We start from the raw sequence: 17,037 nt of genomic DNA on the forward strand, positions 1-17,037 counted from the left end.
CAGGGTCTAATTTGCATTTCTCAGTGGAACATGGAATTACTAGTCTCGTAAATTTTTCGACACCGTTCGGACATAGCAGAGTTACGTGGCTCCCACTTTGTCCTCCAACTCCTCTAAAATTGCTCAAGAGGGCCTCGCAATATTCAATTTAAGGAAGCTGCAACTACTAGTCAAAAGTCGTGAGTACAAGGATTTTGAATTGAGTCTCGCGAGCCTTTCTTTTCTTTCCTAGTTTCATTGAACTTTTTTTAACCACATTTTTCTTAAAATTGCTTAAAATGCAAGCCTATTCAATTATCGCAGATTCGAGTAATTACACCAACTTTTTTTTTTCCTTGAGTACCTGTAACTAGTAGCTACCGCATGCGCGACTGTGTAAGATGTGGAGATCCTCACGTTCGGCGTAAGATTAACTTATACTAGCAAACATCGAACGCCTCAAATATATAAATATAATATGAATGCACACACTTATATATCGGTTTATTGTGCCGTTTGTTTCTCGAAAAATAACTTTCAGGAAAAATATTTTTTTTAGATTTTTCGACGTTTGGTTCGCGGAAAATAAACTAGTCTAGGAAAACATTTTCCACCCATGAAAAAATCCCATTCAAAAGTGGAGAAAATGCTTTCCTCTTTTTGAGAAGAGGAAAACATTTTCAGCGCCTTTCCTTTCTCCTCTCTTTCACACTTCCATTCTTTATATTTATCTTTTTACTTTTTTTGTCATGTTTTATTTATTTTTTAAAAAATTAGAAAATTTTATGCTTTAGTTTTTTCTCTTTTTATTTTTTTTTCTTTTCTCCTTCTTCCTCCTTCCTCCATCTGCCACTCCTTCCTTCACCGATTGCGGACCTCCATGACGATCGGCAGACGGGCGATCGGCCATGACACAGGCCGACAAGCTCGAGGCTCAATTGAGACCAACGAGCTCGAGCCTCGCCATAGGGCCGACCGAGCCTCGAGCTCGCCTGTGGGCGATTGTCGATCATTGCCGTGGCCGACGATAGACCGAAACCAAAAGGAAAAAATAAAAAAGAAAAGATAAAAAAGACACGTAATTTAAAAATTCGATTATCTTAAAGAAAATAAAAAATGAAGAGAAAAAAATTATTAAAAAAAGTCCGCGGAGGAAAATCAAATCTGATTTTCCATACCAAATGACGAAAAATATTTTCTAGGTCTTTTTCATAGTTTAACCAAATATCGGAAAAAATTATCATTTTTCTGAAAAATAATTTTCTGTACTCGCATTTTTTGCTAAATAAACAGAGCCTTAATTCAAACTAAAAAAAAAAAAAAAGCGAAAGAGGAAAATGAGAGGGCGACAAACTGTATTAACTGAACCGGACAGGCAGTTAGTTAAGGCTCCGGTCCGGTTCGCCAACCGATCCTCCCTATCCGGATTCCGGAACAAACAAGAAGGAACTGCTGGCTCTCAATTCTCCTTAGCAGAAGCAGAAGAAGGATCATCGAAGGGATCAATGGCTGCTCTCGCTTCCTCATCCTCCTCCCTCCTCTTCTCTCCCCCTTCTCTCTCCTCCTCTCCTCATCCTCCGCGCCTCTCTCTCTTCCTCTCTCTTCCTCACTCCTCTCCATCTCTCTCCTTCTCTCTCTCCATCTCCTCCTCCTCCCCTTCTTTCCTCGTCAAGCCTCACTCCACTCCACACTCTGCCTCCTCCTTCTCCATCAATGCCGCCACCGCCGCCGAGAAGAAGAAGGTGCTCATCGTCAACACCAACAGCGGGGGCCACGCCATCATCGGCTTCTACTTCGCCAAGGAGCTCCTCGCCTCCGGCCACTCCGTCACCGTCCTCACCATCGGCGAGGAGGGCTCTGACAAGATGAAGAAGCCCCCTTTCACCCGATTCTCGGTCCGGTTCAATATTCGCAAACTCCAACGCTTTGCTCGAGCACGAGTCACTCGATAAAAATGCCCACTCGCTGTGGCGTCACTTTAGTATTCTCAGTAGCATTGCATTGCTCTTGCACAATCTTGTGTCGACGTGTGTTGTGCTTCAGTTCTTTGCTTTTTTGGACTTCGTAAACGAGTTATGATCTTTTCGATATCTTTTACTGGAGAATGCAGGAAATTGTGAGTGGAGGGGGCAAAACGGTGTGGGGAGACCCAGGGGGTGTGGGGAAAGTGGTGGGAGGAGAAGCATTTGATGTAGTTCTTGACAACAATGGCAAGGACTTGGATGCTGTCAGGTTTGTTCTTGTTATGGTTACTACCCTCTGATTTTTCTTCTGTTTATATGTGTGAGTTTCATAGTTTTCTTCGACATCGAATTAGCATCGCGCACACCACGCCATCAACTGGCTCGATGTCCAACTACTGACCCATCTCGAACATTGATCAAATAAGTGAAACTGGATGATCGGGAACGACCTCGGAACTTGCTCGCCCAAGCTTGTCATGCTTCATTTCCCCTTTTGCTTATCACAATATCGTCGATGAAGTTTGGTGCTTTGAATGCTGCTATTTCGGTTTTAGTGCATTGCTCTGCAAGCATTTGGAAAAAGAAGTCGAAGAGAGACAAATTTCGATATAGCCAGACGCTCTTGCAGGCTCTGTAGGACCCAAAGCGGTATTTTCTAAACAGCTCTTCTCGCGTGCACAATCCAGGCCGGTTGCAGATTGGGCAAAGAGCACCGGAGTGAAGCAATTCCTCTTCATCAGCAGCGCCGGAATCTATAAGCCAACTGATGAACCGCCTCACGTCGAAGGGGTATGATTAAACTGGGGATAAGGACATAGATTCACATATGAAACATGGGATATCCCACTGAACTGGTTCAAATTGGACCAATTACAGGATGCTGTGAAAGCCGACGCTGGTCATGTTGGAGTAGAGAAGTACATTTCAGAGATCTTCGACAACTGGACATCGTTCCGTCCACAGTACATGATTGGATCAGGCAACAACAAAGATTGCGAGGAGTGGTTCTTCGATCGTAAGTATTGATCTCGAGTCTTTGCTCAGAAATCTATAAATGACGACATTCCTGTCGAATTTGGCCTAAAAAGGAGTTGTGTCCATGTGTGAAGCATCCGGTAGAATTATGCAGAGACAATTTTCCTGACCAACCCCGCCCTGGTGACTGTTGGATACTTCATAAAGATACCTTTGTGAAATATTTATAATCTAGATGAAGCTACAGCAATTCTCTCTGATGTTTTCACGTGTAAACGCCATCGAGACTGGCTAAATATTGATAAGACCAATCCTGTTCCAAATGATAGCTGTACTCATAGGTTTCAAACATGTGCAGAAGAAATCGGAGACGATGCCGACAAAAGTAACCACCTTTTTTGTTGTTCTCTGCGGACTTTGCATTTTGTGAGTGGCCATTCTGCATTGCAGCAAGTCAAATCCTATCACAACAGTCCTAACTTTCATGGTGGTAAAACAGGAATCGTCCGAGACAGGCCCGTACCGATCCCCGGTTCGGGGATGCAGCTGACTAACATCTCCCATGTTAGGGACCTGTCATCTATGCTCACTCAAGCAGTTGAGAACCCAACTGCTGCATCTGGAAACATCTTCAACTGTGTCAGTGACCGCGCCGTGACATTGGACGGAATGGCAAGGCTATGTGCTAAGGCTGCTGGCCGAGAAGTCACTATTATGCACTACGATCCCAAGACAGTTGGAGTGGATGCCAGGAAAGCCTTCCCCTTCCGTAACATGGTATGTTACAATAATTATCTGAGTAGCCACCTATATGTGATGATAGGAATGTGTGCGACGAATTCATAGTAATAAAGCATTTAGTGAGAGAAACCTTGTCCAGTGACAGTTATACTTCACATGAAGTTATTGACAGCCGGACAACGTCCTTAGTGCCGAATCGCAGCCTGTTTGTGTCCTTGATTGTAGAATTATCCGACATTGTCTCTCTGCTTGTGCAGCACTTCTATGCAGAACCAAGAGCAGCGAAAGAGATTTTGGGGTGGAAAGGTACCACAAACCTCCCTGAAGATTTGAAGGAACGGTTTGAGGAGTACGTGAAGATCGGCAGAGACAAGAAGCCAATGGAATTTCCGATAGATGATAAGATACTCGAGTCTATTAAAGTTCCAGTAGCTGTGTAAAAAGCATGTGTCGCGAAACTTTCCCCCTAGATGTCATATTGACTAGCGCAAAGTACTCCTTTTTCGGCTTCTACCCTCCTTGTAATTCTTGTATTGGCTTATTGAAGACGTATGTCACTTGCTAAGGTCGAACAACTTCTTAAATAAAAAGCAAGACTCCAAGTGAGAACTCAAAGAACATACACGCTTGATGGTTCACACTTATTTTTTGCCTAAGGCTCCGGGATGTACACTCTCAGAGGCGACAAGACTGCTAGTATATCTGCAAATACTATCCCATCCAACTCAACTTCCTAGAATTGTAACATGAAACTAAGGTCCATTAGATTGCACATATATAGGAATCTATACATAGAGAAATAAACAGGGATATCCAGTCAATTTAGGCTGCCACAATGCCAGTACCACTATCTTTTCTAACTTCCGACCATTTTCGCCATAGAGAAATGCACAAGGATACACAAGACTTCAAAACATGCTTGAAAAGTTTCCCGAGTAACCTTATCAAAATTTTGGACCAAAAAAAAAAAAAAAACCTTATCAAATAACCTTCAAATGCAACTTTGCTATGAGATCTGCATAACTTAGCAGCAAGAAAAATCATCATCTTACATGTTTCTTAACTTCACATGAAATGACAGATTCGACAAGAACATCGCCTAACCTACCTACAGTCAAGCAACTAGACATTGCAAATAGAGCTGAACCAGTTAAAAATTACTAGGAACTCTCTCACTGGAACAATCAGAGAATCAACAAAACTATTCCTCATGCTTTATTTCCAGATCCTTGAGCTTGGCTTCCAATTCATCCTCATTACCAGCGCCTTCCTCATCAGCCTCCTCATCAAGATCTTCGCCTTCAGGGTCATTCTCATCAAGTGGACCAAGCATATAAGGAGAACTTTTAAATATATCCTTTACCTCATCAAGCCCTTCCTCAGAAATGAAATTAGCATTTATATTCAGCATTTTAAATCCAGGTTTCTGCACAACAGCCTGGGCTAGGACTCTTGCCCCGACCCTTCTAATCGAGTTTGTGCTCATATCAACTTCAACCAACTGTCCATGGCCCTCTTCCAAAGCCTTACCGACCAATATGGCACCTTCATCCTTCAATTCATTCTCGGACAGATTTAACTTGGTCAAAAACTGCTTTGCTGCAATACAGGCTGCTAAAGCAGCACCAGCTTTTGCAGTAATGTCATTCCCAGCCATTTCCAAAACTTCAAGGGAAGGTGCAGATTCCTTAAGAGCATGGGCAAGAGCTTCTGTGCCCTCATCCTCCAAGTTTAGATAACTAAAATATACCTCAGTTAGGTCAGCAAATGAAGGGATAGCCTTGCTCAACGCAACTCCAGCTTCAACACCAAACATGTTATCCCGAAGATCAAGCTTCTTGATCCGGGAACACGTGCTAAGTGCCTCACACAGAGAAACTCCACCATCAGAGCCTACCCTCGTACAAGAACATCGAAAATCCTCCAACGCAGGAGAATGCTTCACAATCTCAGAAATGGCGAGCGCTCCCTCATCTCCAGTCATGTTATTATGGAAGTGAAGGATTCTAAGCTTCTCAGGAGAAGGAAGTAACTCGCAAACTGCCAGAGCAGCTTCCTCAGAGATACCATCATTCATCAAATAAAGTTCCTCAAGATTATTTTGAGATTTTAGAAGTGCTCCAAATGCCCTGACACCCTTTTCTCCCAATGCATTGTTGGATAGGTCCAGACAACTCAAATTGCAACCTTCAAGGGCTGAAGAGAAAATATTCATCACTTCAAGAGCTTCTGCTTCAGGTCTTCCAGCAACAAAATCGGATAGATCGACTTCTGTCAATTTATCCTTGACAGATACTAAAAAAGGCTCAGCAACTCGAGCAGCATCTAAGCCAAAGCTTCTGTTACTGAAACATATTTTCTTGTAGGAGTTACCTGGTGCCTTCAAGGGCTTAAGAAGCTCCTCAGCCTCTTCAGCCTCAATAAAGGCCCGTCGACCTCCAGAGATGTCAAAGACACTTTCACTTGCAGCAATAGCTTTTTCTGGTAAAACGGCCCCGCCATCCACCTTGGTCCTAGGGCCTCTTTTAATGACTTCCAGCATAAGTTTACTTGATTGTGTAGCATAAACTTGTACTGCAGAACTCCCATCACCATCTGGTTCCTTCTCATAGTGCTGATTGGCAATAGCAAATGCACTCTCTTCAATGCGCTTGGAATCCTCCTCGGCCTCTTCCCTACTCAGAAGGCCATACTTTCTTGACAATACAGATGGAGTTGTTAGATTTTTTGTCATACGCTCCACGAGCATAATCCTGGTACTTTGGCTAGGCGGCCACAGTTTTATCGAGAGCGGCCGACGCTGGAAAGTGTGTGTGGTCAAATCCATCCTAAAGAAACCAGCAAAGTGAGTCACAACAATACTACAATCATGCAAATCTAAGCTTTTCAAGTCAGATGCCGTGGAAGAAGAATCTGATCTGTTTTACCGTACTTATATGAATCAAAGATTGAAATGACTGTAGATGTCACGATTCTATCATTCTTACCAAATCAAGTACAGGCAATTCAACTCAATTGACAATTTCTAATACCATTCAGCAAAACTATTAGTGCATATTAGGGAAGAAATAGTTAACTTTTGCAGTGTACGCAAATGTAATCTTCTTAGATGCCCATGTGCAGTTATCTTTAGAAATCCTCAACCAGCCACCTAACCAAATAAGAATAGCATATCCTGGCTCTCTATGATGCTACAGATCATAATCCAACTATTAATTAGTCAAAAACCAAATGCCTATGACCAGATATCAACAGCAACATATCAAATTATTTCCAATACAATCCCTCTAGCTACATGGGTGGGGACTCTCCTCCAAAGACCAATTTGGCCAAGAATAGGATCAAGTAGTTCGTGATATGAGATATCCTTAATAGGTCTTTCGAATTCCTAAATGCCCATTCAATCGAAAAATGATTTACTCTACTCCGCCCAGGGCGAACCAACCCCAGTAACTCAGAAGGGCAAAAGACATCTCTTTACAAAAAGCATAGACATCAATTTGGAATATTTGGAAAGCAAAGTTACTCTACCCCGAGCCGAATATAATCCAATAGTGAACAACCCCTGCCATTCGTTTCATGCGGAAATGTTCCCAATCTCGAATAACTGTATGTTCCGATTTCTTTAATAAAAAAGACTGCACAAATGCAATGAGTAGTTCTGAAATTCGAAGACAAACGCTAACAAATAGAAGACTCAACACTCATTACAGAGAACAAAAAGAAGGAAAAGTCGCCTAATTGGCCGGTACGAACGACCGGGGACAGAAACCGAGTAACCTCTAGAGCCCCCAAAAGCCCATTAACCAAAATGCCACAAGAACTTCGCACCAGTACCGCGAACACATCAATTGAAACAGCAATAGCACCCCCATAATCACGCCACGACGAAAACTCTACTCGAAAAAAACAAGATTTATTTGCTCATTCCATTTAGCAACCAGTTCCGAAAGCGATCCAACTGCAAACAACCGACAGATCAGACAAGAACAGCCACGACAACCGCCAAACAACGAAGAAATGTAAACCCTAAGACCGAGAGAGAGAGAGAGAGAGAGACCTTGTTGTGTAGAAAACAAAAGCAATCCAAGGATGGCCGATGCGAGAGAGAGGACGCGACCCTGCACTCAGAGCAGTGGGTGTGGGAGAGGGAAATGGAGGGAAGTCGGTGGAAATCAAGCCATTGGATTTGCTTTGCCCCTTTCAACTTCAAAAAAAAATTTCAAAGATTGGGAGCGAAGCAGCGTGCGTTGTCCGTTTCCTCAAGCGGCGACGAAAAGCCCTCGTCTGGGTTTTGTCCATGGGCTCTCTCTCCCTCTCTCTCTCTCTCTTGGGCTCGAGCTCTGGCCCTTCTACTTTTGCTTCCGCCGCTGAGGCTGCGTTTCGTCAGCAGGACATGAATCGGGACATGTTAGAATACGACGAGACGAAGAAAATACGAGCTAATTTGTTATTGGCAATTCGGCATTCGCCCATACCTTGTCGTCGTGGTCTGGTCGCCGACGTCCCTCAACGTCACGCCCGCTAATTTTCTGGTCCGAAGAAGAACGAAGCGCCTCTCCCCGCGTGCTTTTCTTTCGTTCAGGCGACATCCGATTAGTCAAGTGATGAAAAACTATCCAACCTCCTAAACCTAGGAAGAGACATCCGAGCCCCCTTGTCAAAACAACCTATACTAATCGCCATCTCTAAATTTCCAATTCCACAATATTCATTCTCGCTTTTGTGATTCCGCCGCAAGTTGCAAGTACAAATAGTCCCATTTACAAGACAGTCATTTCTCTTCTAGCAAAATTTTTCCATTCCCATGTTATTCCAACCCACAACTCACTCTCCTCTCCTCCCCTGTCTCGGCCTGTGCCAACGCCCACGTTGCCGCCGTCGCTGCCCTGAGGCCGAGTCAACCCCTTGTCATCCGTGATGTTCGTATCTCTCTGCCTTTCCTTAGTTTGTCTGTGTCATGAATCTCTATCTCTACATCCCTCCATCTCTGTCTTCCCTACCGAGCAGCTCGACAGGCCGAGAGCATCGTTGCGGCATTGGGGTCGTCGTGTCGCCGTCGGAGACGGCGGCGGCGTTAGTTGGAGGCTACACTAGTAGTGATTGGAGAGAGAGATGTTTGGAATTTGGTAGTGGTTTAGAGTAGTTTGTTTTTTTTGTTTTTTCCTTCTTGGGGTTCTTTTCTGAAGATGTAAATTATAGGTTTTTGAAAATTGGGCATACGATCCAAGGAAGCTTGAAGTGTGCTAATTTCTTCTTTACACAACAAATGGACCTTAAACATCCATTTTCGGCTCAGGACAAGAAGTGAGTAGCATGTTCACATTCAGAAATTCTAGGACGGTGTACAAATTTTGCACTTTTTCCCATGTTACGTCGAAATTGCCCTTTAAGGTCATCCGTGCACACGCTTGCATTTAGGTTAAACTTGGAATTAATCTTGAATGTCCACTGGGAAAATGTCCGCGTATGTTGGTTGCATTAATTCCAGTAGCTTGTTGTTTGTTAATGTAGTTTTAGACCTTTTGACGGTTTTTCAATATAGTTCATTCGGTCAATTTGAGCCAAAAATTGCTGATGTTGACACAACCGATGATTTGACGTGTCCAACGGGCTCAAAACGACGTTATTTTGAGAATTTTATCTAATTAATTTTTTTTTCATTTCTTTGATTTTCATTTTCTTCCTTCGTCTTCCCTAATCACTGGTTGTCGGCCATCGCCGAAAAACGGCATCGTTTTGAGCTCGTTGGACATGGCAAATCGCTTGCCATTTCACGTAGGATAGCCGCCACCGACTAGACCGTTACTTCAGTAATTTTCGGACTAAATTAACCGGAATGACCATATTAACAAAATCATCAAAATATTTAGAATTACATTGGTCAAATTAAATAATTTCAAATAGAATTAATGAACCGTACAAATTTTTCGTTTTTTTTAAACAATTCTCCCAATCGGAAGAAGCTCTTTGTGCAAGAGACTCGTACTATAGCTTGAAAAATACAGCAACCTTGCTAGAATCCTCAGATGATGTGCGCGTGGAAGCAACAATTACCACACACTTCATGAGGTTCCCAACCATACCCTTGAATAGGGGTAAGCGGTTTCAGGTTCCGCATTAATTTCATCCGGAATTTACCCATCGTCATATGTTTCTTATTTTTTGAAACCTGAAACTTACCCACATAACCTAAAATCTACCTTGTTACATATTCCAAAGTCGGTTTCGGGGTCTACTCGGGTTTCACCTTTATTCTTAATCGAATGATTGTAGTAAATCATCACTTTTAATTACCACCATTTGTTATTACAATTCACTAACTGCAGCTCATATTTAGACATGAATAAATACAAAACATTCACAAAGTAAAAGTCTTAGTCATAAATATCGCCGAAAATGGAAGTTCATACTAGTAGTTCCAAATTACCCACTTATCATCGAACGTTAGGGGTGTCAACGGGCCCGGTCTCGGCCCAGACTGAGCTCGAATTACATGTGCCCCAAATCTTCGGGCCGGGTAGGATTATTTTTTTATTTTTATTTTTTCTTATTTTTTGAAATCAAAATCACTTCACAAACTCATCAAATGAAAGAATATAAAAATAAATAAATTAAATTAAAAACAAAACATGGGTATTAAAAAAAGCCGAAGCCGCCCGGCTTGGCTCGAGTACCAAGCCCGACTCGAAAAGGCACGAAAATTAGGTTAATTTTCGGGCCGGGCCGACGAGGCCTTTTTTAACACCCCTATCGAACACATGGAATATTGCAAGATCGTGCAAAAACACATAGCAAGAAAAACGCAAAAACTTGTTACCAATTCCGAGTTCCACATACCTAGAGCCCGAAACCTACTCGTCAGAGCAAGTTCTTCAATTTTTGAAATCTGAAACCTATTATACATACCTTGGAACCCGAAAACATGCTCACTCCTACTTTTGGATTAGAATAAAAATGAATATCCACTTTACGAGCGGAAAAAGGGAAGACAAAGAGGATGGCCACCCCTTCTTTCGAAAGATTTCGATAAAATTACTCGACATTTTATTTGCTATCCTCTAGATAGTTTTATCATCTAAATAGAAGTATATACGCGACCCTACATTTGTTGATGGACAAAACGACATAACTTAGGGTTGAGTCTTCCCAAGCTCTGCCAAGCATAAATTAGATTCAAAATTATGACAAAAAAAAAAATAGATTCAAAATGATCGGTGGCCCGTTCTCGTGTTAGCGGTTGAATTTGGACAATGTAAGGATGCTATGTCCCACCTACCATATGCTCGGGAGATAGTTCTATGCAATTAAATGTGTGTTCATCTATGTATTTCTTCTAAAAAAATTGAATTGATGTGATGTATTGACAGGCCACCGCCAGGAGAAAAGGACAGAAAATGGGTGTCCACCTCGTCATGCATACCAAACACACGTCCATCCTCTTATGTTTGGTGGAACAAAGCTTTCATTTGGGTGGCAAATGATTGGGTTCATGGCGGATTTCCATAATTTCTCTCTAAAAATCGTTCGCCGTGGCTCATGACGTTTAGATCTCCGAGTAACTCTGAATTTTTTTAAAATTACGATGAACTGTCTGTTAGTGCAACAAGTTAAGATTTGAGAATCGATTTCTTAAATGATCGAGAAAATCTCCTAAATTCTTAATTTCATTGCTATGAAGTATGTTTATCTGTTTCATAGTTATGGATCGACCATCTTCCCCGAAAGATGGGACAATTTCGGATTTGCCGTTAATTAGTGAAGTCGCGTGGAGGTGCTTCAGGATCACGTGGAAGTAGCATTGCATATCTACTCTCTTCGCTAAATTATGATATTTAAAGATGGACGCATAAATACCACTTAGATTGTAATTTTCAAGGAAAAAGCTCAGAACCCCGTCGTGTCAATCAACTTCATGATCTACCATGTATATATCAGACACGGTTCACTTTGGCATCTTTGGCTCGAGCCAACTGGAGCTCCCATGCTCTAGAGTCACAAGCTTCGATGAGAGACCGGAGGGGGGCTGGCGGCGGCGACGGCAGCGAGGAGAAAGAGAGTGTGTGGGGAAGAAGGTAAGGAGGGTGGGGGAAGAGTGGTAAGAGGAAAATATGGAGAAAATTATCGAAAAAATTTTAAATTTATTGTAATTATATCAATTAAATTCTAAACTTTTTTGTATTTATGTCAGTTTAATCTATTTGGCCGGCAGATGATGGTGTAGACAATTTCCCTCACCGCCCACAGGAGGGAAGGAAAAAAAAAAGACGGAGAAAGAAACCAAAAAATGAAAATAAAATAAAAAAATAAGTAAATATTATTAAGAAGCGTCCACGTTAGTGCCGATTGGCCAAACGGATTGAATTGGCACAGATATAAAATATTTATGACTTAATTGGCAAAAGAAGAAGAAGCTTGTGACTGAATTGATACAATTACAATATGTTTAAGAATTTTTTGATAATTATTTAGGGAATATGCATGGGATTCGGGCGAAAGGGGTAAATGGGTCTTTTTAGATCGGTCAATGTGCAGCTTGTAGGCTTTCGAAAGTAAGAACGGTGTCCGAACCGGACATGCAGGTCTGGAAGTCATGTTGCTTTCCCCGTTGCGTTTTTCGTAATAATAAAAGCATGATGTCGTGAGGACATTAGTCGCCTAACCCTACACTATCTCAGACCTTGAAAGGATTATCTTGTTCATTTTAACCAAGAGATTCTCGCAAGGGCGCGAGTTTTCGAGTTGGCAAAAGCTTCTCAAGAAATGTGATTTAGTACTTGTACTGATTTTGTTAAAATTTGTCAAAATTAGTGCACGGGTGTTTATATATCTATATATATAGTGCACATCTAGCTTGTTAGTATTTACTAATGGCCAATTCACGTGAAAGACCAAAATTTTCATCAAGTCGAAAGCTTTTCACGTGATAATTTACGTGGCATTTAACCGCACATTGCCAAATTGATAATCCCTATTTCGGATAATGCTCTCTCTCTCTCTCTCTTTTTTCGGGCCCCTATTTGGTTACATGTTATCATAAATTAGAACGTTCCGAATATTCTAAATGGACCGCAAGCCATTTTTCCGTACTCTTCGAGTATATGAGCTCGGTTGATCTTGAACGATGGATTTTATGTGTTCTATATGAGATCTGTGTCATCTAACCATTAAAATTCGGTGGACTCTCGCGATTGTCGAGAACAGTTTGTTCTTCGCGGTGAACTTTTCGATTCGCATCATCTGACATAGGGTGGTGCGTCTCTAGTAAATTGAAATGTCTCCCGGAATGCTGCGCCTGTGATTCTTGTAAAATCTCAAAAAAGAAGGTAATAAGAATAGATCAACGCAAAGTCAATTGTTTTATTGACCTTAAACTTAAACTTAAACTTAAAGGAGAAAATAAGGGGGACCCTCCCTTTTTTTTTTTTTTTTTGCGGACAGTGATAAGGACCGCAATTCCAGCGAGGGTGTTCGGCGGGCCCCTTTGTTGAACCACCAAGAAAGCCAAGAATCCAAAAATTCATCCCCACCGAGAATTGCAAGCGATTGTTTGTTGCCTCCACTGCCGACACTGTCTTCTGCAAAAAGTTAATAGAGGTACAGAGGGGGAGAGAGAGGGGGAGAGAGGAGGAAATATGCAAAAGTAAAATAGCAAAACAGGAGGAGTTTCCATGTGAAGGGAGAGTGTGAGACACTTGTGAATGGATAGCTAAAAGAGAAAGCAATCTCTCTCTCTCTCTCTCTCTCTCTCTGCGTGGGTCGCAAACTAGTCCAGAAGAGACATGGCCGAGAAGAATGGGGGCAAAAATGTGGGAGTCTGATGAAATGCGAAGGATCTGTCCAAGTGCTCTGTATCTTGCTGTGGTTCGCCTCCATATATGCTTGTGCAGGTAGGATGAAGCAACGAGATACAGAGCTCTCGAGAACGAGTAAGACCCTCAAACTTCCTTTTCTTCTTTTTCGATCTCAGCCCTCTTTTTATGTGGTTTAGATGGATTATATTAGCCTTCTGGGTTAGGTTGGATCTAGCCGAACCTGGTGTTTGCTCGGCTGCAGTCTCAGAATTTGATCTCTTGGCGATGAAAGAATCGATCTTGGTTAGCTGAGTTTCTGGCATGAAGTAGGGCGACACGTCTTTTGCTTTCCGCTCTTGTTGTCGAGTGGCAATTTTTCGGCTGTGGGCGTTCTTTTGACAGATCTAGTCCATTTCGTTTTCTTTCATTGGGGATTTTGGATTTCTTGATGTCCTGTTTCGATGTCCTTTGAGAATTTTTCTTGTTTCGGCTGTTAAGGCTGTGGTCAACTACATTTTTGGACGAACTTGTAATCGAGCTTGTTGGGTGAAAAGCCCATTTCTTTTGTGGAGCATTTTAGTACCTTTTGAAGTACACCGGAGAATGAGCGATGTGTGTATGAAATCTATGCATAGCGAGGTAGCACACTTGAATTTTCGAAATGATGGTGGTAAGTCTTGTTTTTGCGTAAGTTTCCAAGTTTTTCGTGCAGAACTCCGTGGAGAATCTTGGGCATTTATCAGGAAAAGCATGGCGATATGATTTAGACTTAAAGTAATGTCAAGTGTGCTTCATCTTGTCTAGAGCAGAGAACCTTCATCTTTGCCATGTCAAGGGACGGAAAATTCTGCTTAAGATTTAGTGAAGTTATGTGAAGCCAGGTTAGATTCTGCTGCTAGAGTGCCGGCTAGGTGGATTCTCCAGTCACATAATGGTGAAATACACTCTTCTTCAGTATTGTTGACCAAAAAAGAAATTAATTAGGTCATAAGCAGCTCCATTCCTTCCTATATATTTTGAATCCTGAGATAGTTTTTCTGTGGTTTTTCCGAATCATTGTACCCCAAGTAAATTCGGATACCGACATTAGTTAATGTAAGCATGTGTTTGTGTATGTTAGTGCTTATGACTGCATGTGTATCTTGTCAGCATCTTTCTACGGATGTCATTCTTTCCCTTTATGCGGAACTAAGTCTGAGATTGATCCTTTGAAAAGTCGTTTGAGCAACAATCCTGAGCATGTCTATCAAACAAGATGGTAATGTGAATTTGTCATGCGTATTTGACTGTACTACAACAGCAGTACACAAATCGGGGAGCATTAATGCATAATTATGGCTGAATCAGTGGTTAAGATCCTAAGAGTTTGAGAGGATTGAGATAAATGAGGTTCTCTCTATGGACATTCAGAAGAATATATCCTTTTGGAATATCGGCTAGTCTTGGTTAATGTTTCGCACTGATCGTAACTGACAGGGTGCACTGTAATTTTGCGGCACAGTCTTTCTAGTTTTGACAGTTGAATTTGCACCTGGGGGGCAACTTAGTATCATCGCTCTCTTGTTTGCTTGTTCAAAAATTCAAGTTGTTGTCTTGAATCGCAGTCTGTGAATGCAATTAGAAGGATTGCATCTAAACGTATTATGGTTTCCTATTTTTTTGTTATTAGTGTTGGGAAAGTTGTTTTGCAAACCCTACATTTCATCTGAACATTAGGTAGGAGGCCCCCTTTGACTGGAATGGGAGCACGTGTGCATGTGTAGATTCAGTCTAGTGAACTAACTTTCTGCAAGCATGAATTGGTATGAGGAACATCTTACATAGGTGGCGAAGTTCAGAATTTTCCTACAAAAGGACTTATGTTTGATTGAAACAAATAGGGGGGGTGCCTTCTATAGAAGACTGATAAAATGAGTTAATTAGATATAGTCTAAAAGGGAGGGGGGGGTTGTTGTCGGGGTTGTGGATTTGTGGGTGTGGTTTTACCAGTCATGGTCAAAAGTGAAAGAAGGACATTCTAAGATTCTGAAAAGTGCCTTTCGTAATGGTTATCAATTCCTTCAGATGCTTAACTTTTTGAGTGTTTTCCGGATTATATTCTTGGAAATAGTTCATTCATAACAGTTATTATTTGCAGGAACCCCAGACATGGAAACCTCGTCGCCCGATACTGAGATTTTCAGCGCGGACATGTACCTTTCTCTTGGTCTCAGAGAACAGGGCAAAAAAATATTGGGCTTTCCTCGGGTTTTGACGCTCCTTTCTTCAGCGCTTGATAGATCTGTCCAGAAGAACGAGAGGCTTCTGGAGACATCACAATCTAAAGATGTAGTCACCATTTTCCACGGCGTAAGACCGCCTGCTCTGACCATTCGCCAGTACATCGAACGCATCTTCAAGTATTCGAGCTGCAGTCCGTCCTGTTTCGTCGTCGCTCAGATTTACATGGATAGATTCATCCAGAACATGGACGTTCGCTTGACTTCACTAAATGTTCATCGCCTTCTGATAACAAGTCTCACCATAGCAGCGAAATTCGTCGATGATGCGTGAGTACTTGCCTCGCGGATCAAATTCCTAATGCGTTGGGTGCAGCTTTGGTTGTCATGAATTGTGAATTCTTGTCCCCACCTCTTAGCTCGCAGTGAGAATCCTTCATTGCATGCTTTGCTGGTTTCTGAGGTGGTTATATCACGTGCTCCCTGCAGGTTCTTTAACAATGCGTACTACGCCAAGGTCGGCGGAGTAAGCACGTCGGAGCTCAACCGGCTGGAGATGAAATTCCTGTTCAGCATAGATTTCCGACTACACGTGAGCATCGACACGTTCCAGCGACAGTGCTTGCTGTTGGAGAAGGAAGCGTCCGAAGGGCTGCAAATCGAGCGGTCGATTCAGTCCTGCAGGATCACAGAAAGCTGGTCTAACAAAGATGATTCCGCTTGGTACTCCCACAGTTGCTAGAAGATGATGTTGAAGAAGGTAGGAAGAAAGTGTATTTGTCAGGTGAAAGAAGAGAGAGGAAGTTGTTAAATTGAATTGGATGTTGAAACTGAAACCTGAATTGGAATGATGATTTGTGTGGTGAAAGCATACTTTGCTTTCCCTATGTTAGTGTAGCGTGGATTCATTTCCTTCTTTTGGAGTTTGTCATAGTTTCTTTCTTTTATTCTTTACCAAAACTTCAAATTTTATTTGACTATAAAGAAAAAAAAAAAAGGGTTCGCGCTATTTTTACTCTATTGACTTTTAGTCCTTTGGAAATTAAATGACTACTCGCATTAAGTGAATTGACAAACTCGCAACTATCTCCTTCGGTTTGATTGACGTTGTGATTTTTCGCTTAATCTAAATGTTGCGATCCGTGCGTTTTGATTTCGTTTTACTCCGAACATACTGAAACAATCACGGCACTCAAATATCGATAGGTAAAATTCACATACCATTTTTTCTTAATTTTGAAAATTAAAAACTTCGATGAAAAAGTTTAAGGAAAAAATTACATGCTTTCTTGCAAGTAATTGTTAACAGGAAAAAAAACTATATGTTTTCTTTCATGTCACATTTGGGCCACTATTTTGAGAGTG

The 17,037-nt window shown here is 41.8% G+C and overlaps 3 protein-coding genes across 7 annotated transcripts; 2 read left to right on the forward strand and 1 right to left on the reverse strand.

Annotated features, from left to right (window-relative positions):
• The first annotated feature begins 1,469 nt into the window (after positions 1-1,469).
• On the forward strand, positions 1,470-4,279 carry LOC115756932 (chloroplast stem-loop binding protein of 41 kDa a, chloroplastic). 2 transcript variants are annotated; one of them, XM_048281953.1, is made up of 7 exons: positions 1,470-1,874; positions 2,090-2,211; positions 2,630-2,732; positions 2,820-2,958; positions 3,418-3,695; positions 3,917-4,117; positions 4,160-4,279. In XM_048281953.1, exons 1-6 carry the CDS (start codon positions 1,485-1,487, stop codon positions 4,097-4,099), a joined length of 1,215 nt encoding a protein of 404 aa, XP_048137910.1. In that variant the 5' UTR covers positions 1,470-1,484; the 3' UTR covers positions 4,100-4,117; positions 4,160-4,279. The 2 variants fall into 2 exon arrangements, with proteins under 2 accessions (XP_048137910.1, XP_030552773.1); XM_030696913.2 differs by having other exon boundaries at positions 3,917-4,279.
• Positions 4,280-4,649: 370 nt separating this feature from the next.
• LOC115756931 (RAN GTPase-activating protein 1) lies at positions 4,650-8,017 on the reverse strand. The gene is made up of 2 exons (XM_030696912.2): positions 7,720-8,017; positions 4,650-6,497 (listed from the first exon to the last, which is right to left on the reverse strand). Exon 2 carries the CDS (start codon positions 6,484-6,486, stop codon positions 4,861-4,863), a length of 1,626 nt encoding a protein of 541 aa, XP_030552772.1. The 5' UTR covers positions 6,487-6,497; positions 7,720-8,017; the 3' UTR covers positions 4,650-4,860.
• A 5,202-nt stretch (positions 8,018-13,219) lies between these two features.
• Positions 13,220-16,594, forward strand: LOC115756935 (cyclin-P3-1). Of its 4 annotated transcripts, XM_048284513.1 has the most exons (4): positions 13,459-13,588; positions 14,603-14,711; positions 15,600-16,002; positions 16,162-16,594. In XM_048284513.1, the coding sequence occupies exons 2-4, from the start codon at positions 14,693-14,695 to the stop codon at positions 16,412-16,414; spliced, it is 675 nt and encodes a 224-aa protein (XP_048140470.1). In that variant the 5' UTR covers positions 13,459-13,588; positions 14,603-14,692; the 3' UTR covers positions 16,415-16,594. The 4 variants fall into 4 exon arrangements, with proteins under 4 accessions (XP_030552779.1, XP_030552780.1, XP_030552777.1 ...); XM_030696919.2 differs by lacking the exon at positions 14,603-14,711 and having other exon boundaries at positions 13,220-13,588; XM_030696920.2 differs by lacking the exon at positions 14,603-14,711 and having other exon boundaries at positions 13,450-13,588; positions 15,578-16,002.
• Positions 16,595-17,037: the final 443 nt, after the last annotated feature.

The sequence above is a fragment of the Rhodamnia argentea genome, chromosome 1 (genome assembly GCF_020921035.1).
Source record: "Rhodamnia argentea isolate NSW1041297 chromosome 1, ASM2092103v1, whole genome shotgun sequence".
Taxonomy (NCBI): domain Eukaryota; kingdom Viridiplantae; phylum Streptophyta; class Magnoliopsida; order Myrtales; family Myrtaceae; genus Rhodamnia; species Rhodamnia argentea.